This window comes from Phaseolus vulgaris, chromosome 10, assembly GCF_051622355.1.
Source record: "Phaseolus vulgaris cultivar YP4 chromosome 10, ASM5162235v1, whole genome shotgun sequence".
Taxonomy (NCBI): domain Eukaryota; kingdom Viridiplantae; phylum Streptophyta; class Magnoliopsida; order Fabales; family Fabaceae; genus Phaseolus; species Phaseolus vulgaris.
The window spans coordinates 44,617,459-44,639,341 of NC_143507.1; the positions used below are offsets into that span (position 1 = coordinate 44,617,459).

Sequence of the window (21,883 nt, forward strand, 5' to 3'; positions counted from 1 at the left end):
TATAACCTTTGTATTATAATTAATGTATGGTGTTGATATAGGTAATTATGTTAGTGTGGAAATAGAGATAAATATTTTTGTTAAAATTTTATGACTCAAATGAAACTTTGAGTGCTAATTGTCTATTTAAGCAAAAGATATATTAAAATAATTTTATTTAATTTAAAATAAATGATACTCATGCAGTACTCGTGACTCAAATTACTTTTTCATGAGAATTATGCTGTGTTTTAGAAGGTATTCCTTACAAATTTATATAGTAGGAGTTGGTTTGGAATGATTTATTAATTTATTATATAAATATCAAGTAAGTTACTTTATTCAGTTGAGAAAATTAATTATTATTTGAAATGACAATGAGATATTGCTGTGCTCATAAAGTGCTAATATAAGTATTCATTATTAATAATAAATATTTTAATTTCACTATTAAGAGAAACTAAAAATAGTCTCTGGATAAACTTCTGTGAAGTATATATATACAATAAAATATCTTAATTATATTAAAACATATTTAGGTAGATAAAATATGTATTAATACGAGTAAAATGTTAGTTTTTATTGATCTGTAATTAATATGATTTTTCTGAAATTGTTTTAATTTCTTAAAGTGGAGCTAAGAATATATATATATATATATATATATATATATATATATATATAATTTAAAGATTTTGCTTTTAATAAATGATTTGTTTAAATTAAATTACCATGGTTTATGTGCTATCATCATACTTCATCAATTAAAAAATTAACCAGAAACAACCCAAATTAACATCATGGTTTTTCTATTTTTGCTTGTCGTTAGCCACAATTCAATATATACTATGTTTAAATAATATATAAATATATAGTTAATGTAATTATATGAAATCATAATGACATTGTAAAAGTGTACAAAAAAACAATTTAATATTTCACTGTCAACGTAATTTGTTTTTTCTGTGATGAAGTTATTTCAAAAACACACACACTGAGGGAATTAAATTCAATTAAATAGGTTTACCTGCCCCTTTCAATTAGATTGTGACTGTTCACATTCAAGATTCGCTCTTTTTTTTATTTAACAGCTATTTTCAAAAAAACATCACAAGATCCTTTTCTTCTCTTTTATTTTCTTCTCCTGGGCAAAGTAAATAGAGACATGTTTGGCTAAATTTGACCTAACAACTTTCACTTCTAATTATCTTCCTAAAAACAACTTACAACAACTCTCTTAACTTCAATTTGAATTTGTTACCATGAAAGTTATAAGCAAAGTGGATTTTATATTTGTTTTAACTAAGAGAAATGATCCTTACCTAAAGTATTTAATTTAATCAGAAATAGTGATTTTCAGTTGAAGAGTTTGATCGATATTTTTTTCTTTTTATATAGAGTTTTTCTCCCTTTCATTTTTCAAATTTTATTCTGCATTAACAACTCTATCTTGCATATCTATCAATCACTATAATTTTTATAATTCCTAACTATAAAGACAAAATCTTCATTAATTTTCAAAATCAGAATTAAACCATTATCTTCTGATTACGAGATTGACCAATGACCTCACAATATTACATTTATTAAAAAAAATTAAGTTTAATTCAACAAAGACTAATTTATAAGATGAAATTTATGTTTAATTATACACTCTAAAATATCTTTATCTTTAATCGAAGTACGATTTTCAACAATATTTAAAAATAATTGATTTTATAAATTTGAATTAGATTTAAATTTATTTATTTGACTCAAGAAATATAAATAAAAGTAAAAAAAATTTATCGGTTTCAAAAAAAACAAAATGTGTTGTATGCATTCCACCTCCCTCAATTAAACCTAGTTTCTTGTTCCTTTTTTCTTAACTTTTTTTTTTTTGAATGTTATGAGGATTACTCTACCCTATTAATGGCTTTTACAGTGGTGGTCCAACTTTACTTCATTAAAATAATACTCCAATGTTTAGATGAAGTTATAAAAAAATTGTTGAGATAAAAAAAATAGGGTTTTGTTCAATTTCTACGTTTCTACAACTCATCGTGAAAATATTTTATCATAAACAGTGGAATATGAACAAGTCATTGTAAAACAATATTGGGTAACTTCTACTTTCAACTTCTATCTATATTATTTTAAAACAGTTACAACATTTTTTTTTTTACTTTAAGTTTGAGATTAACAGTGTTTATAGTATGAGAATTTTGGCATAATGTTTTATTGAATGAAAAAAAATTAAGTAGTATATTTTTTAAAATATTTTTTATTAAAAAATTAATTTTAAATATAATTTAATCTTATAAAATCGATTTATAAAGTGAAATTTTTATTCAGTTATATATTATAAAATATCGTAATCGTTGTAAAATTTTCTAATATTTTCTGTAAAATATGTTTTTTTTATCCAAATTTATATGTTCACACAGATCAGACACCTTAATTAAAATATGTGACTAATTATGGAGTTTATAAATGTAGTCAACTTTAAATGCAAGTTTAATGAGTTTAGATGGTATTGGTTAATAAGGTGGCATGTGTTTTTTTGTTGTTAATTATTAATTTTGGTTTTAAATTTGTTACTTTTTAAAATGGTTTTGGAATTCCACTAAGTTTGAACGCACATGCAGGGCTGAATTTTGAATTGAATCACTTAACATCATTACCCAAACAATTCAAATCAAAAGGAAGATGAAACGAATCAAACGACTTATAAAAAGAGTTCGATTTTGAAATCAAAAGGCAAAAACAATGACGTTAAGTTGACATTTTGTTTTCAACACTCAAAAGAGGGTAAAAAAAAAGTTTTTATTTATATTTGTGTAATTTTACTTTGTAATTATAAAAATAAATATTTTTTATTATAAAATTTGATTAATTGTAAAAGCGTGACATAATTTAAGTGTTAAAGAAATAATTGAAGTTATTATTACGAAGTAGATTTTAAGCTTATGAAATGTTCTTATTTCTAGTTAATGTGAGATCATATTATGGGTGGTCCGATAACGGTTGACACGATAGACTCAACACAAACTCGTTAGGATAGACTCTAAATGACTATAATATCATATTACAAAGTGAACTTTAAACCTAAGTCAACCCCATACAAACGGTTCATAAGGTGAGATTTGCACCCACTTATATACTATGAAATGTCATTATATCTAGTCAAAATGAAATCTCCAACAGTTATATCATCCATACAAAATGTTCTAGTATGGTTTTTTTTAACGAAAATTGTCTTTAATTTTAAATTTCATCTATATTGAAATAATTTACGTTAATCATAACTTCTTCACAGAATGTCATGTCTTAACAACATGATTTATCTAATCTTATAATAATCTTTTTATCTATCCTCGTAATTACAAAGTAAAATTGTACATATTAGTGAAAAAACACCCATAATAAATAAATTAACTTATAATAGATGAATTAATTTATTGATGTATAAACAATAAATAAATAAAAGTAAAGTATACGATAGATATATGAATTAAAAGTAAAGTAAAGAATTCAAATAAAAAAACGAATAAAAAAGGACTATAAAGAGATAGATTTGAAATTCAAAAGGCAAAGAAGGAGAATGAAGTTAGGTTGACATTTTATTTTCAACACTCAACAAAAAAAAGTCAGGTTTTTCAATAAAAGAATAGTGTAATTTGAATTCATAATTATTAAAACAGACTTTTTTTTATTATAAAATTAAAAAGTAGTATGTATACGATTTCATTATTAATGAATATAATTGAAATTGTGTCACTTATACATAATTATAAAATGCATTTGTTTTCCTGCTTTTTTTCTCCGAAATTCTTATGTCATATCATATTATAATATATAAATAACCATAAATTTATTTTACAAATTAATTTTGTGCCATTAAATTATATTTTTAATGCTCTATGAAAACCCAATTTACCAGAGTTTAAAAACAGAGAAGAGTGGTGCTGAAAAGAAAAAGCAAAAGTAAAAACGAATAGTTAGGAGAAAGTGGGCCACTTCATGATTTCGAAAAAGTGGTTGTGGGCTGGTGGGCCCATCCCATTGGACTCGAATTCAAAACACGAAAGCCCATCTAATGAAACCATTTTGTTTCCTTTCGTTGGAAGGAAGAAGTGTCACTGTTGCGAACAGAAGCAGAATCAGAGTCATCAGAAGAAGAAACAGAGTCATCAGAAGAAGAAGATAATGGTTGGAGGTTCCTTAGCAGGGTTGCAAGAGCACCTCAAGTTAGCAAGAGACTACGCCGTGGAAGGGCTCTACGACACCTCCACCATCTTCTTCGACGGTGCACTTGCTCAGATCAACAAGTACTCTCCTCTCTCTGTTCTCAATTTCGTCTAATTTCTGTCACTTTCACTGATTCCTTCCTTTTTCAGGCACCTAACCACCGTAGAGGACCCTCTGATTCGCGCGAAATGGATGAATGTGAAGAAAGCGCTTTCGGAAGAAACCGAAGTTGTGAAACAGTTAGATGCAGAGAGAAGGGCTTTCAAAGAAAACCCCATTGGAAGACGCGCCGTTTCGCCTCCCATTTCTGCCAAGTCCTCGTCTTTCGTTTTTCAGCCGTTGGATGAGTACCCCACTTCATCAAGCGGTCCTGGGCCTGTTGATGATCCCGATGTGTGGCGGCCACCCAGTAGGGATACGAGTAGGAGACCCGCCAGGTCCGGTCAAGTGGGTACCCGCAAATCTCCCCAAGATGGGGCCTGGGCGCGCGGTGCTACTGCTAGAAGTGGTTCAACCGGGCGCGGTGGTGCTAAAGGTGGAGCTACCAGTAGGGTTAACTCGGGGACACGAGCATCCGCTACAGGGAAGAAAGGCAATGTTTCTGGAAAGTCTACCAAGACGGAGACTGCAGCTGTAACTGTAAGTTTCAACTTTGATGAGGCAGTTTGTTGGATAACTTTCACTGTATGCTGTTGGTTGGAGAAGTTGTTTCTAAGGATAGTTTACTAATTTGGTTGGTAGACTCAACCATATTTTGTTGATTTATTTGCTTAATCTTATTACACCTTAATTATGGGACAGGCTGTTCTTAGCATTGATAGGTGTATCTTTGGATGAGTGGTTGCAAGTTTAACATTGAATGAACTTGATTTTGTGAAATCAATTCTAGTTTAGTTTGATTATGGAACAGGCTGTTCTTAGCATTGATAGGTATCTTTGGATGAGTGGTTGCAAGTTTGACATTGAATGAACTTGATTTTGTGAAATCATTTCTGGTTTAAATTGACTGTGGAGTGACATACTTTGTGTCTGGATTAGATTTTTTTTTTTATAATCGATTCCAATTCCTCATAGAAAGCCAAAACAACAAAGAGTTGAATTGATTTTTAATCAACGTGATCTTTTAGAATTGATTCTAAAGTAAATGTTAGTTTATAGTAAAGTGTTTTTTGATTTGGATTACACATATTAGAAAGTGTCTGGAAACTTGCACTTCAAAGTCGATTTTGGATATGTGGTTACCAAATTGACTTGAGTCTATCCAAATATAAGGGGAACAAATGACATTACTATAGTTAGAGCATCTGCAGTGGAAGATGCTTAGGGGTTGTTTTGGGTTACTTAAAGCAACTCTTCCATTGGAATGGTCTCACATCTAGTTGCTTCTCTAAGTAACTCCAAGCAACTCAACCTTAAAAATAAAAATTATTTTACTCATTGGAACAATCAATATTATGTTCAGTAATGAAGTCTAAATTAAAATATATATAAAATTGTGAGTTGTTTGAAGTTCTTTAGAGTTTCTTCCACTGGAGCAAATTAAGTGTAAGTTGCCTTGTGATGATGGGACGCTGTAGGATCACAAATTACATTTTTTAATGGATGATTCTATTGGAGATGCCCTTAGTTTTGCACAAAAGCTGCTTCGGAAAACTTCGACGAAACTTTAGTCTAAAACTTGGAATGGTGTTTTAAACACCACGCCAAACGTCATATAAATGAGAAAAACATGTTTGACTCATCTTAGACTCAAGTTGAGGCATGCCAACACACGCTTAGCCTATTGCATCCAGTTGTTAATTTTGTATTAGATCCATAGTGAAGTGTTTCTTCTTCTTTATGTTATATAGTTTCTCGGATTATCAATTTGCCCTTTGCATATTGCATCCCTTAGTCTAGACAGTTTGAAAAACGTCTAACTTCTTTGATACGTGGTTTTGCCCATACAATTGCTGATAGAATGGTCAAAATGGTGATTCTGAAGATGGTAAGTCAAAGAAGGGTCAATATGAAGGTGCTGATCCTGAATTGGCTGCAATGCTTGAAAGGGACGTGTTAGAAACCTCTCCTGGAGTTAGATGGGATGATGTTGCAGGACTTACTGAAGCAAAAAGGCTTCTAGAAGAAGCTGTTGTGCTTCCCTTGTGGATGCCTGAATATTTCCAGGTAATTTTGATTAAATTTCCACTGAATTCTAATAAAAAACTAGCTTACTTAATGTTACAATCCAGTTATATTTAATAATCATGGTTTATTTTATAACTAATACTCTGGAATTGTGATTTGTTCATGATACTCTCTAATTGTCATCACGGTAGTTGTTTTAGACCCTTGTTTGGCATTATGACAACCTACCTTTACATACAATTTGATTTCCAACTAAGCCTTGTTTGTGAAATTGTTGCAACATAAGTTCTTGCTTCTCCTGTTACATGCATAAGAATTTTTGAAATTTTAATTAGAAATTTGTTTGTTTGATAACCTATTCTATTAAGAAATCTCATAATATCCGCACATTTGAATCTCTGTGAATGTCTTGGTGAATATTGAAGTCTGGAGCTCATTATTTCTGTTCTTTCAGGGTATCAGGAGACCATGGAAAGGTGTTCTTATGTTTGGACCTCCAGGAACTGGGAAGACTCTTCTTGCTAAGGCAGTTGCTACTGAATGTGGGACCACTTTCTTTAATGTATCTTCTGCAACTTTGGCTTCTAAATGGCGTGGTGAGAGTGAACGCATGGTGCGGTGTTTGTTTGATCTTGCAAGAGCATATGCACCAAGCACAATATTTATTGACGAAATTGATTCTCTATGCAATGCAAGGGGGTGAGACTTTCTTGTTATTTAAGACATCCATTTTATGCAGTCGTCTTTCAAACTTATTTATGTTTCCCCAAACTGAAATTTCATTGAATTCTTTGTTTATCTTGCTCAAACACATTCGTGGGTTGTGTTCGCTTCACTCTTATTTGGATTGATTATTGAGGTTATATTGAGATCTGATTGAATTCGCATTTACTTTATCAGGGCATCTGGGGAGCATGAATCGTCTAGAAGGGTGAAATCTGAACTTCTAGTTCAGGTTGATGGTGTAAGCAATAGTGCCACAAATGAAGATGGTAGCCGTAAAATAGTAATGGTTTTGGCCGCAACTAACTTCCCATGGGATATAGATGAGGCATTAAGGTTTGTATTTGTTTCTCTGCATTATTTTCTTTACAATTGAAGTTGTAAGTTATTAAAATGTATGATTAGTCATGTCATGTGTGTTGTAGATAGAGATAGATCTCTTTTCTTTACACTTTCTGATTCAATTTTATGCTTTTAATGCAAACACAGGAGAAGGCTGGAAAAGCGTATATATATTCCTCTTCCAAATTTTGAGAGTCGCAAAGAGCTGATCCGGATAAATTTGAAGACTGTTGAGGCAAGTTGTGATGTTAATTACTGTGTAGGCCATATTGGATTTAGTCTTATAATTTTTGTTGTGTGAAGCTGTAATTGATTTATACTGTGAATCAATTAATCATGTTAACTTGAGTTTCATTCATTATGAGTTAAGGATTTATACTATCCACAAAAACAATGAATTTGAGCATTTGTCAAGACAATGTGAAAAGGGGCACTGAACTTTTTTGCTGGAGTCACTAAACTTATTCTAAAAACAGTTTATGGAAAGGGAAGGGGAATCACGATTGCTAAAACTTGGATTATTACTGATGGTTCTCGTCTTTCACCAGGTGGCGGCTGATGTGAATATAGATGAAGTGGCTCGCCGGACAGAGGGCTATAGTGGAGATGATTTGACTAATGTCTGTCGAGACGCTTCCTTAAACGGTATGAGGCGAAAGATAGCAGGAAAGACTCGTGACGAAATCAAGAACATGTCCAAGGATGAGATTTCAAAGGATCCTGTTGCCATGTGTGATTTTGAAGAAGCTTTGGTAAAGGTCCAACGAAGTGTTTCTCAGGCAGATATTGAACGCCACGAGAAGTGGTTTACCGAGTTTGGATCAGCATAAAGACTGGGAAACATCAACCACGGTAGTGTTGTTTTTTGTTTTTGTGTTTCTCTTTTTTCCTATGGGTGGGTGCTTTGTATCTGTTGTTTGTTGATATTTGATTCGTTTGCTGACGAGATTCATTGTAGTTATATGGTATTGGAGGGATCTTCAATTGTTAATTTGTATCTGCCACATTGAATTTTGATGTAATTTAGTCTGAACATGATTTCAAAGCAGTTCTTATGCTTTAATATACCAAACCTAAATATTTAACTTCTAACTTGCTATCTTTGTAGCCAATGCCACTGGACATGAATACAATACAACTTCTGCAGTTGTTATATAAACAGACTCCAAGCAAAGAAAACATTTCATGTTTGTTCTAAACTTAAGGTTTAGCATATTTAAATTAAAGTAGCTTGTTATACGAAGTTTCAGCATTAAGTGCTGAGATGTTAAGTTGCATAATGATGTCTACCATGGAAGTTTTGTATATATAAAAAAACTAATGCAAAGTTGTATTTTGCCAAAATTTTGTCTTGTGAAAATTTTAGATGCCTCGAATCGTGTTTGTCTTTTCTTTATGACAAGGCTTTGAAGTTACTTGATTGTGTCGCCATGTAACGGCAATCTCAACACCTTCTTCAGTCTTCAGTGACAAAATCGAAGTGACGGGCATAACATTGTCTTATTCACTCATAAAGTTTCGTAGTCTTATTATTACCACACCAATGCCAAAGTTTAGAATTATACATCACATCCTATTATTACCTGAATTGGCAATGAATCACTACCATCATAAAATTAAGTGAACATTTCTTGATTCATCATGAAATTAAGTATATTCAAAAAAATTAAGCGAATTGTTGTTTGATTAATCGAACTGAAAACTACCATGATAACGTACGGAAAATAATAGTACTTGCAAAATCTGTCTCCTAACTTATAAATAACTTAAATAGAAATATCGATAAAGATATTTTTTAAAATGCAATAAAATAATGTATATCTTGTACATGTATGTTTCGCCATTAATTAAAAAATTATGAATAAAATAGTCATAATCCAAAATATAAATATTTCTATATTTTTAATGTTGTTCACCAAAAGTTGTTTTAAATTATAGAATGTATGCACTATATTTTTGTGTAACTATACAAACTTACACTCAACTTATACAATAGGTTACTGGTCACCAATCCATATCATTAAATTATCATAACCATGGTTATTAAATAGCTTGGGAATTGGTGGCAAAGTTATGTATCCTAGAGACAAATAATAGAAACTCAAAGAAGAAGAAGAAGAGAAAGGTATTAGGAAGGTAGATTTGAAGTCATAATTTTGATCATGTTATTTACACCATAGATTCAATTGATCAAGTTTATGGTAGGAGTATTTCACAAGACTAATACTAATTCCCCTCTTTTCTTCCCAATGGGAATATTCATATGGAAAAGTTTGGTCCTTGTTTCTTTGTGTACCTTCTTCTTCACATGTGAAGTCTCTGCTACTTCCACACAGTTAATCTCCAACCTAACACAAGGTATATAATTAATCCCTTCTCTGTCTGGTCTTCCAATTTTACCATTAATTTTGATTATGAAAATTTTGTTCATGAGATGTTTGTGTTTATGCAGATGTTTTTAATCCATGTGATTTTGTATACTGTGGGAAAGGAACATGCCACCTTTCTTCCACTGAATTACTCGGTTTCACATGCGATTGTGAATCTGGTTGGAAGAAACCTACCTTTGCTTCTTTCCAATTACCACCATGTGTTCTTCCCAACTGTGAGTCATGCATCATCTTAATCATTCTCACCATGTTCATGCACAGGAGCTAAATTATACACGAAACCAATTCAAAAAAAGTGACTTTATCTTTATTATATACCATATGCAAGGAAATTCAAATTTGTTTGATTCGAACAAAAGTATATGTATGCTGAGATGAAAGGTGCAGGTACTGTTGATTTAAACTGTGGCAATGATTCTCCCTCACTCCCTTCTTCTCCACCTACACAAGTGAACGATCGTAAGCTCGTGACTCATTATAGTTTTGTTGAATTTACCAGGTTCTTGTTTAACGTTTTTGCAGAACAAAAAGTGAAATAAGACTTGCACTTTCATGTTATATATGCAGCTTGTTTGTTGAATTTGTGTGGTGATGGAACTTGTGAGAGTCAAGGCTTGGATTTTATATGTAAATGCAATGAAGGCTCAGCCAATCTACTCAACGATCCAAAGCTCATTTGCTTTAAGAAATGTAAATTGCTCTCTTTCTTAACCTCTTTTTTGCTTAATTCTTCCATCCATTGCCTTTTCATATTTTCACAGAGTTTCAACATGTTGTTGGAGATTTTCATATTAACTAGAGATAAGACATTTTATGATATACAACTGGGTGTTAACCTCATCTTATAAATTATTTTCTAAAATTGAGTTAGACTTAGAATCTTAATATACTATCAGATAGTATTTTAAAATCTATTCTAACCGGAGTCTCAGTCTCACATATAAGTTAACAGATCTCGACACGAGAAATCTGTTCTGATTTACTCGTGATCAGAACAATTAATTACTCAAATATGTTTTATTTACAGTAAATTAAATATATATGATGCAGGCACTTTGGGAGGAGATTGTAGTGGCATTGATCTAGGGTTTGGCTCATCACCAACCCAAACTCAGCCACCACCAGAAACATCAGGGACTGCTGATGTTCCTGGTGGTTCTTCAACTGCAGGTACTTTAACATGATCATTTATAATTAATTTTTAATTTGTAATAAATTATAATAATGAAATTGGTTGACTGAGTAAAATGATGCAGAAGTTATGTTCTTTATTTTGTGTGCATGGCAGGGTCAGGTGAAACGCTGCGTTGCATAAGGGGGATTCATATGCTGGCTACGTTGATATTAGCATTAACATTTGAAATATGGATTTAAAAGGGAACACGAAAGTGCAAAAAATAAACCTTTTTCTGATGATGGAATACAATTAACAAAGCACTTTTCTAAATAACGTACTCTGTTATTTATTTCTAAAGTTTTTTAGTTAATTAGAAATTAATTAGTAGCAGTGTTAAAGTTTTTTACATTGTTCTTTTCTTTTAGGTTATGTATGATAAATTTAAAATTTCTCATTCAATTCACCTTCCTAGAGTAACCTCAATTATCGATAAGAAAATAAATAATGAAAGTTACATTAAAAAAATGATAAATAATTATGCGTGTATACTGTTGTATCAATAGGTTCTTTTTAATAAATGACATTTATTAAGAATAATTAGACCTTTTTTATTAAATGATGTTAAATGACATTTATAATTCTCTTAATTTTAAATATATTCACCCATGCTTTTAATAAAATAACAATTATATCTCTGGATTTTATAACTACTCACCTTTTATGTTTTTAATAAAGTAACATTAATTCCTCTCATGTTTTAAAAAACAAATTATTCGCTTTACTTATCTTATTTAAAGCTCGCATACAAGCTAAACTGTGATTAACATTTTTGAAAATTTAAAAATAAAAAAATGTTATGAGTAGAAGTTAAATGATTTAATTATGAAATAATTAATTATTATATTAACTAAATTTTATATATTATTTTATGAATTAAAAAATTATTAATATTTAATAATATTTTATAAACTAGTTTTTAAATTGGTATATAATATTAATAAGAAATTTTTAGCTAATTATTTTATATTTTAAATTTTTAGAAATTAATTTATAAATTTTTACCAATAATAAAAATTACTTTGAATACTAATAAATTTTTAATTTATAAAATAATATTTAATTTAGTCAATATTATAAATATTTTTTTAAAATTAAGTTTATTTAATAATTTTTTTAGTGTAAAAGATATTGTATTAAAACTTACTTTTATTATTTTATTTTAAAGGATATATATGCCACGTTTAATATAATATAAGAGAGTTCAAGGATAATTTTTTATTTTTTCTTATCTATTTTAAAAACTCGAATGTCATTTACTCTGTAAACTTGTGATTTTAACATGGGAATATTAATAACGTTCATATGATATTTGTAGGATAATAATTTTCATTTCGATGTTGAAATTAATTTTTACATTTAAGTTAAATATGTAATAATATTTTTACTTATTATTTAAGGTTCCAAATATTCCTATAAAAAAACAACAATCTAAGTATCATGTATTAAAATAATGATATAAAGTAAGATGTATTAAGATTCAATTAATAAATTTACTTTATTTATAAGCCAAATGATATATTTTTGGACTCTCGTTCTTCATGTGTTGCGTCTTCTTACACAGTAAAAAAGTTTTTGAACCTTTTTTTTTTTTTCTTTTAGTGAGAAGACTCTTAATAGGGATAGGGGTGACAAAGCGGGCGGATCGTGTGGACCGAGCCACGATCCACGGTAAAAAACGTGAGGCAGACTGACCTTTTCAACTTGTTGATCTGCATTAGTTCGTCCCGCATAACCCGCGGTCTGCGCGGGTTAGCAGCGGGGCGGGGCGGGCTAACCCGCTAGCCTCCAAAAAAAGAAATTAAAAAAAAATAAAAAATTGACTTGGCAGCAATGGTCAAGCGAAAAGTCACAACTTTGAGTGAAAAAAACTAAGTTTTCACTCAAAACACAATGCAACTATATTGTTCCAAAAAACGCACACAACACACAACGCACTTTCCGTTGCAGTGTCGTCGCTTGCTCTGCCTGCAACTTCGCTCGCTCCACCTTCGACTCCGTGCTCCGCTACCGCATCGTTGCTGTCTCCACTCCTCTTCCACGTTTCAAACAAAAAAATGCGAGTCAACCCGCATACGGGGCGAGCCATGAAAACCAGCCCACATTTTGTATGTGAGACGGGCCAACACGACCCGCATTTTACGGGCTTAAGTGGGATGGGCCTATGCAGAGTAAAGCGGCCCCCTAACTCTTCAACAACTCTTTAACATGTTTCTTTTCTTTTTATTTTGAGAGGTCAAAGTCAACTCAATATTCTCACTCCTATATCTCTTTGTGTTGTGCATAAGATATTGTCTCATCAAGTAACCATTGCCTTTTGAGTATTATAACTCACTTTTAATTGTTTAACGTATAAAATGAGGTTAAGTATATTTTTTTGTTTAATATTTTTAGATAAAATTAGCTTTTATTTTTAGTCTAAATTTTATACATACATAGTAAAAAGAAATATAACAACATTATTTTTCGTCTTTTAGGATTAGTTTTTGTGTAATAATCTTCTAGTAATATGTGATTGGTTGAAGAAAAACATATGTAGGAGAGTAAAGAAGAATAACACAAAATTTAAATAAAAGTGCAGCAAACTATACACACACTATATGTAGTAATATTAAAATCCAATAAGTGTCTTTTTTTTATTTTAAATTTTTTGAAACTGTAGCTTCAGATCATAAAATCATTAAAGGGAGAATATGCAATGAACAATATATGGTGAGTACGTGTAGGAGATATCTGAGATATGGTGCAGTACTTGTTGGTGCATCATGTGTCAACGACTATTTTCAAACTTTACAAAATTTTCTTCTCCTCATTATAGCCTCTATGCATATTAGTCTCTTCAAATTGTAAGAGGTTCACTGAATATTTTGTATGATTAAGTTCTAATAACTAACTTCTAGCCATTGCCCTTTTGCTATTGTGGTGGTGTTTCCCATCTTTTCTGCTTCAATGAAAAAGAGAAAACTTGTCCAAACCATTTTTTTTAGAATGAGTCGTGATATATTGAGAAAATATTGAATTAGTCCATATTACAACTAATAAAAATAGAAGAATAAATAATTTTTTGATGAAATGTAGGTCTATGGGAGAAAATGTAGAAGTTTTAAAAGATTGTAAACTTTTAAAAAGTTGTGATATGTCGATAACTTAAACCTTAATTACTCTATATTATAACGGCTAAAAATAGAAAGAGAAATAATATTTTATTAAATATTAAAGGATCCTAATATTAATTGGGTGTCTTTTTTAATTATCAGTTGGTTCTCTTTGTCTGTTATGATTTTAGTATTTAATTATTGATTTTGTATTGGTATGGGCGAGAGCGACACTTGGTCACCCTGACCGATACCCACTTGACTGCCCGAAACCTGGTCTATTTGACCGAGACCGGGGGAGCCTGGCCAAGACCCGATAGATCCAGCCGAGACCTAAGAGGCTTGGCCGAGACCATAGAAGCTTGACCGAGGCGCATGGAAACATCACGGTTGGCCTAGCCGGCTGACCCATATTACCGTTAATGCTCTAACTAAGGTTAGTAAAACTAATCCATCTCCCTAGTAGGAACAAATTCTTTCCCTCTTTAGTTAAATCTAGAATGAGTGTAATACTTGTATATATTCGGACCATTTATTTTGATTTGAACAACAATAAAAAAAAGATATTCATTCTCATATCCTTTACCTTCTTTTTGTTCATCTTTGTTCTTTTTTATTAATCTTTGTTCAATTTCATAATAATGAAGAATAAATTTCAAGGGTTAATTTTTTTTTTCACGAAGTCTAATATTAGAATTAGAGACGAAAACAAATTTCGCATCATAGTACAGAGACGAAAAACATGTTTAAACTGTTTTTGTTAATATATGAATTTTAATTTAGTCTCTTATATTTTCAATAATATTTTTTCATATGATGACAGATGATTGTTGTTACTTAAGATGTCGGTCTAACAGAGATGTCAAGTTTCATAGTGATACATAACTTCATCAGAGCTTTTATAAAAAAAAAAAAAAACTAAATTTTAAGAGATTGTGGACAATAGACTTTAATTATCAAATTAACTAATTTGTTATGTGGCATTTCCTGAAATACCTTAAAAAAATTGTATAATTTGGTGAATGAATGTGACTTTATGGAAGTGGATTATCTAGCAAGCATTATTAGCACAACAGCCATAGATGTTTTGTTTTCCTTTGAAATGGGAGGGCCGACGGCACTTGCTTCCATTCCACCTTCTTCTTAATCACACAAACTTCATCATAATCTTTCACCACTCATTCACCAATTTTTTCCATTCATGCATTCTAAGTGTGACTCACTTTTCTGAAAAAGTGAGACAAAATTTAAGAAGGAAAACCTTTTTTAAGTTCAATGTGCTAAATAAAATATGGAACGTGAAGTTATAATGTTGTCATGCACTTCTCAATATTTGTTTGGTGAGGTCATATGCTGAAAAAGAAAAAGTTATCCACCATTTTGCCATGGCCTCACTGTGCCAAAGTCTTTTCAATATGTTAGCATAACTTGAAAATGACTAAAGTGATTTTCTATAATTACTTTGCCTTGCCGCACCACATATATAGCCACTCATAATGTTATTTTTTTCACTGAAAATCTTGACTTCTGTATGCCACTTCAATGTGTAGGTTTGGTCAATTTCTGGTAAATGTTTCAGAATAAATTATTTTTTTAAATTTATTAGTTTTATTGGTTTATGTCAGAAATTGATGGATTGTGAGGTCATGAATCAAGTTTAATAATTTAGGTTTGTTGGAGATCTCACATCGACTAGAGATTAAAGGCAACAGAGACAATATTAAAAGCACTTGTGTCTGATATGTGTATGTGTATTCTAGCTAGTTAACACTATTTATCTTAATATTGTAGAAACCATAAGAGCACACACTTCTCCTCGTTTTACCCTGTGTCTGATATGTGTATGTGTATTCTAGCTGGTTAACACTATTTATCTTAACGTTGTAGAAATCATAAGAGCACACACTTCTCCTCGTTTTACCCTGTTTTGAATGCGTTTCGGTTCCATCCCATCCACACCACGCCCTTGTTTCTCCCGCTAGAGCTTGCCTACCTGTCCTCCGTCGACGAAAACCCGTTTAGGCTCATTTCACTACAAGAAAATCATGAAATAGAAACCAATTTTTAGAGACCAAAATAATTAGTTGCAATAGTAACTAAATTAGAGATCATTTTAGAAAGTAAAAAGAAATTTGGTTTCTAAATTAGTTTCTATTATTTTCTATTATTGTAAAATAGTTTCTAAATTGGTATCTAATTAGCAACCAAGGTTTTAGAGACTAAATTTAGAAACTAAATAATTGGTATCTAAAACCTTAGTTGCTAATTAGATACCAATTTAGAAACTATTTAACAATAATAGAAAATAATAGAAACTAATTTAGAAACCAATTTTTTTGTTAGTTTCTAAAATGGTCTCTATTTTAGTTCTTATTGTAACTAATTATTTTGGTCTCTAAAAATTGGTTTCTATTTCATGATTTTCTTGTAGTGTTTGTTTAGTAGAACAAATAAGACTTTCATTGTATATAAGTGGGTGCAAACCTCACTTTATAAGCCGGTTTTATAAGGTTGAGTTAGGCTTAAAGTACACTTCTTAATATGATATCAGAGCCCTTTTCGAGTCTATCCTAACGAAAATTTGTAGTAAAAATGGACCTAATACCGATATATGAAAATAATAAAAAATTTCTTTAACTTCGTAATTGGAGACGACGATTGCAAAAATTGACTGAATTTACGAGATTGTAATTAATTTGGAATATAACTCAGATTAGGATCATATACGATAAGAGAAAGAAACACTATTGTATATAAGAAAAAAAAGATGGTCTGATCAGAACAGAAAAACAACTCGACTAAAACCAATATTTCTGACTAAACTAAATTATTGAAATGATAAGATTGTTGACTATTCTTTGCATGCTATAAATAACGAGACATTAAGTATAATTATATGATATTATTTGTAGTTGAATGAGAGAAGAAAGATTTGTGAGCTGATAAAGGAGCGACAGAAGAAGGTGACAGGAAAATGGGGTTTATTTGATGTTGAAGATTCTTAATGAAAATGATTAGCTGCAATTGCAAATAAACAAAAGCTAAAGAAAGTGTAGTGGGGGTTCTCTAAAGTCCCACTGTATCACTCCAAATTTTATTTATTGCGCTTTCTCTGTACACTGCAAACGGAACTGCCACCCATCATCTACAACATGCAATTGCAAATATCATATTTTCAAATATTCAATTATCTATTTTTCATATTACTTCTTTTTTATACATTTCTTTTTTATATATATATATATCAATCACATACTCAATTCTATTTAATATTCCTAGTAATTGAAGAAATTACAACTAAACTACAAAACATGTATTAAATTTATTCATCAAATTTTCATCCATGTCACTTGAATATCTCATTCCTTAATGGTTATTTTTCTCAATAATTCAAATTACTATAAATTACCACTTAAGTAATAATTCCCATTTTCACTTATCAAATTCAAATAAATACAACAATGCATTTTTTATTATATATAAATTTATTTTATTAAAGTAATATTACAATAATAGATATTTATATTAATCAAATCATAAAAGAAATATACAAATAAATATATTCTCTTATCTCTCTAAATTCTCTCTCATATTGTCATTTTCAATATTGTACTGGTATGGGCGAGACTGAGATTCGGTCTCCCTGACCAAGACAAGGGAAACCTGACCGAGACGAGGGAAACCACAATGGACGGCCTGACCGACCGACACATAAATCCATTAACGCTCAAATCAAGCTAATCTGTCATTAAGGATTAGGTAATACAATCTTAAGTGTGATGCATTCCACTAATCAGGCCAAGGTAAGCCCATTAAAATAATATAAATAGCACACATACAAGGAGAAAGATACGTCATTTATTACTGTGCACCTACCTAAGTGTCGATCACTCGCTTTACTGACTTGAGCGTCGGAGTGCCTTCTGTAAATATCCCATTCGGTGTTCACCCGAGACCAAGAGCCGAAAGAGAGACACGAAGGCGAGTAGGATCCCAGTTAAGCACCTAGCAACCTACCTGCTTGACCAAAGGTGGAAAACGAAGACTTCAATAATTCTTTAGGTCTCATCTCTCTAATGGGAACAAATATCATATCTTATCTTTTAGTAACTGATCTGTGAATGATGATTCCTATTCAAATAATTTTTAATTCGGATTTAGTGTGCTTTTACTCTAAAAATATTTCATTTCCCTTTTTGTTAATGCTTGAGTTTGATAAGAAAAAAAATATTCTTTTAATATGTATAGTAGGTTATTTTATTTTTGAACAATTTTAAAAATGGTAAGAAACTTACTTAAATACTTGTATATGATAATTATGTTTGGAGTTTGTAGTTAAGTACGAGTGTTATATACATATACATGGATTTCAAAATGTAAAGTAATTTTTATACACTAGTGATATTTTTCAAAAAGTAACTAAATTATTTATTTTTATTAAATTATATATATATATATATATATATATATATTTTAGAAGTGGCTTAGTATCGTGAAGTGTTTGTTTTTTGTGAGTTTTCAATACGCATTAAAACTGAATCTTCCTCTCTCATTGGATTGATGTGCTAAGAAGTCATGTCCAACAACGTGCTTCTAAATTGATTAGGTGAAGGAAATTTAGTTAAAATTAATTCGACAAACAAACCTAATTGTTTACCATAAAATTTAAAATAACCCTCTCATTTTAAGATTCTTTTAAAGAAATTTAGAATTTATATTATTTTAAAAAACTTAATAAAATATTTATAAAGCTTAAGCTTTTTATTCTATTATTTTCTATATTGACATATATAGTACAAACATTGACATGGATACTAATATGACACGAATACAAAAACATGTATAATATCTAAAATGTAGGATACAAAGACACGGATAATTTATATATTATATAGTTATGAATTATATAAATTGATAATAAAGATTTATGTACACAAGTATGTTTCAATTTTTTTTAGCAAAAAGATGTTTCTCATGGCTCAAACAAAATTATTCCTTATTTTTGTAATCATAAAAAAATTTATACAATAAGTTTGAATTTTTAGAAAACTAATGTATTTTTTCTTTTTAAAATTGTGTCAGAATCGTGCTAAAATTGTCATAAATTCAACAAATATTTTTGAACTAGACATTTCACTGATTGATTGTCGATGTTCGATACGTATGTCTGACAGACACACCATTTAAACAACGTGTCGAAACTCAATATATATATAATTAAATATTAGATAAAAGAGTAAATGTGTAAATTAAATATGATTAAATAAGAATCGAATAAAAACAAAATTTAAAAAAAGTTTGACCGTTAAAAGGAATGATTTGCCTTTAAGATTTTGGAATTAAGGAATGAAAAATTCTTGTGTTGAATTATACCCCTTGGGCATGCCGACTTTTTTTTTTTGTTCCCCTTTCCAATCATCATCTTAATTCCTATGCACGCGCACCATTTTATTTTAATAAACCATCATTCTAAAGTATCTTCATTATCATTACAATAATGTACAATAATTTTCATGTAAACTTTTTTTTTTCAGTTTTATATTTATATATGAGGTTAATTCTTTTTTAAGAATATAAAAATCATCAAAAACTACTTTTGTGAGAAACTGGGCAAACCCATTTTCCTTTTTTTTTTCTTCTTGTTTTCATAAAGTAGAAGTTTTGTATATTTTAGTCTCTAGTTCTCTCCTTCTATTTTCAATTTTAACTATCATTTTCACCTCTTTTACAATCAGATTCCATCATGTAAATGGGGTAACAAATTAAGAAATTAAGTTAGGTAAACTAAAATATGAGTAAAATATGAGGTGATAAGAAGTTGATTGAGAGTTTCTTGTACGTTCGGTACACAATACGTATATAAATATTGATTGAGTTGAATGATAATTGATTTTTAGAATTTGTTGATGATCTTAGTTTTTGATTGAGTTAGATTTAATATCTCTTAAAACAGATTTAATATGAGTATTCTAAAAAATATTTATTTATTATTATCTATGTTCTATTGTACTTAGATTCCTTGTTTATGTTGGAGCACATAATAAATGTAATTTTTTTAATGTAAATTGATTTAATTTTAATTAACTCATTCTTTTGTGTGATTAATTGGTTTTTTTTTATTGTGATTTAATAGACCAAGAAGATGGTAAAGATACAAATTTTAAGTAAAAATTTTCTTATAATTTTTTTATTATATTAGAAGTGTATCTAGAAGTATGTTTTGATTAAATGTAAAATTATATTTTAATATATATATATATATATATATGTGGATAAACTCTTTTGTTACATTCAACTTTTATACTATAACTTATAATAATATTAAATTAAATTGTTTATGTTTTGATTAGTATTTCTTTAAGGAAGTGTTACAAGTTATTTTTTGTTACAATTTTTTATATCATATTAAATGAAAATAGACATTCAATAGTCCACCCTCTCTATATAGATGGAGGTTAAAATAGGAATTATTGTAATTTTTTTTATATCAAGATAAACATAGTTTATAATGTTAATTAAAGAATAATACTATAAAATCTGAAAAGACAAAAATGAGTATAGGTACAATTATTAAAAAAAGTTTTTAAAATTACTTTAATGATTTCGTTCATTTTTTATTATTAATAAATAGACACACGTTGATAAAGGAAGAGAGAGAAGATTTATCACCCTAAACTCACATATTCATTAGAGTAGTTTAATATATAAGTCACAATATCAATTTTTCGTTGGTCATGTATTTTCTTACAAAATATAAGAAAAACATAAATAAATAAAATTTAACAAAAATTGAAGAGTCACCCTTTTATATTTGCAAATTTTCCTCTATTATTAGAAATTAGAAATGTCTTTATTAAGAAGTGTATTTTAAGTCTAACTCAACCTCATAAACCGATCTATAAGATGATATTTTCACTCACTTGTATACTACGAAATGTTGATGTGCGATCACCAATACACCTCTGTCACGCCGAAGCTACCAACTCGTGCCTGATATGAAATGTTGATGTAGGATTTCCAACACACCTTTCTCACGTCGAGACTACAAACTCATGTGTGATATAAAATGTCGATGTGAGATTTCCAACATACCTCTCTCATGCTAAGATATCCAACTCATACATGATATGAAATTTCAATGTGAGATTTCCAACCCACCTCTCTCACACCGATGTTATCAATTCGTGCGTGAGACTATATATTTTGGGTGGTCCAATAACGACCCAATAACAGGTAAAATGATAAGCTCAACAAACTCTAATTAAGATAAAATCTAAATTCATATTAAATATATTGAGAACTAAACTTTAATCCTAACTTTTAATCCTTCTTTTGCAAATTACGATTTTGATTGCGAAAAGTTGAAAAAGCTGTTGGAGATCCCACATCGACTAGAGATTAGAGCCTTTCATTGTATATAAGTGGGTGCAAACCTCAATCCTATGAGCCGGTTTTATGGGGTTGAGTTAGGCTTAAAGTCCACTTCGTAATATGGTATCAGAGCTCTTCGAATGTAGATTTTTTTTTTTTTTCTGTTCTCTTTCAAAATCTTGATTGGTTTTAAAAATCTTTTAGGCAATGTTTAATAAAAACCCTAGTCTTCATAGTCTTAATAGTAGTCACACTATTACATGCAATTTTTGTGGTAAATATGGTCATACTGAGGCTGTTTGTTTTTGCAAAGTGGGTTTTCCTTCTGGTAATGTTAAAACCTCAAAGTTTTCTTTTACTAGAAAAGTCTGCACTTTTTGTAATCGTCTTGGCCACACTGTTGACACCTGTTATAAAAAGCATGGGTTCCCTCCTGGCTACAAATTCACCAA

The 21,883-nt window shown here is 30.0% G+C and overlaps 2 protein-coding genes across 2 annotated transcripts; both read left to right on the top strand.

Annotated features, from left to right (window-relative positions):
- Positions 1 to 4,057: 4,057 nt before the first annotated feature.
- Positions 4,058 to 8,493, top strand: LOC137818475 (katanin p60 ATPase-containing subunit A1). Its single transcript, XM_068621927.2, has 7 exons — positions 4,058 to 4,289; positions 4,359 to 4,848; positions 6,169 to 6,375; positions 6,791 to 7,035; positions 7,237 to 7,395; positions 7,549 to 7,636; positions 7,950 to 8,493. The coding sequence occupies exons 1-7, from the start codon at positions 4,168 to 4,170 to the stop codon at positions 8,229 to 8,231; spliced, it is 1,593 nt and encodes a 530-aa protein (XP_068478028.2). The 5' UTR covers positions 4,058 to 4,167; the 3' UTR covers positions 8,232 to 8,493.
- Positions 8,494 to 9,471: 978 nt separating this feature from the next.
- Positions 9,472 to 11,235, top strand: LOC137819468 (uncharacterized). Its single transcript, XM_090296739.1, has 6 exons — positions 9,472 to 9,759; positions 9,854 to 10,006; positions 10,179 to 10,250; positions 10,359 to 10,481; positions 10,842 to 10,961; positions 11,080 to 11,235. Exons 1-6 carry the CDS (start codon positions 9,600 to 9,602, stop codon positions 11,163 to 11,165), a joined length of 714 nt encoding a protein of 237 aa, XP_090152865.1. The 5' UTR covers positions 9,472 to 9,599; the 3' UTR covers positions 11,166 to 11,235.
- The last annotated feature ends 10,648 nt before the right edge of the window (positions 11,236 to 21,883 follow it).

What these genes read in the sequence shown, in the direction of transcription:
- LOC137818475 (XM_068621927.2), top strand. Translation starts at nt 4,168, where the DNA reads ATGGTTGGAGGTTCCTTAGCAGGGTTGCAAGAGCACCTCAAGTTAGCA. An exon ending in TCTCTATGCAATGCAAGGGG is followed by an intron (nt 7,036 to 7,236) that starts GTGAGACTTTCT and finishes TTACTTTATCAG; the next exon opens with GGCATCTGGGGAGCATGAAT. An exon ending in TAAATTTGAAGACTGTTGAG is followed by an intron (nt 7,637 to 7,949) that starts GCAAGTTGTGAT and finishes GTCTTTCACCAG; the next exon opens with GTGGCGGCTGATGTGAATAT.
- LOC137819468 (XM_090296739.1), top strand. Translation starts at nt 9,600, where the DNA reads ATGGTAGGAGTATTTCACAAGACTAATACTAATTCCCCTCTTTTCTTC. An exon ending in ACCTACACAAGTGAACGATC is followed by an intron (nt 10,251 to 10,358) that starts GTAAGCTCGTGA and finishes TTATATATGCAG; the next exon opens with CTTGTTTGTTGAATTTGTGT. An exon ending in GCTCATTTGCTTTAAGAAAT is followed by an intron (nt 10,482 to 10,841) that starts GTAAATTGCTCT and finishes TATATGATGCAG; the next exon opens with GCACTTTGGGAGGAGATTGT.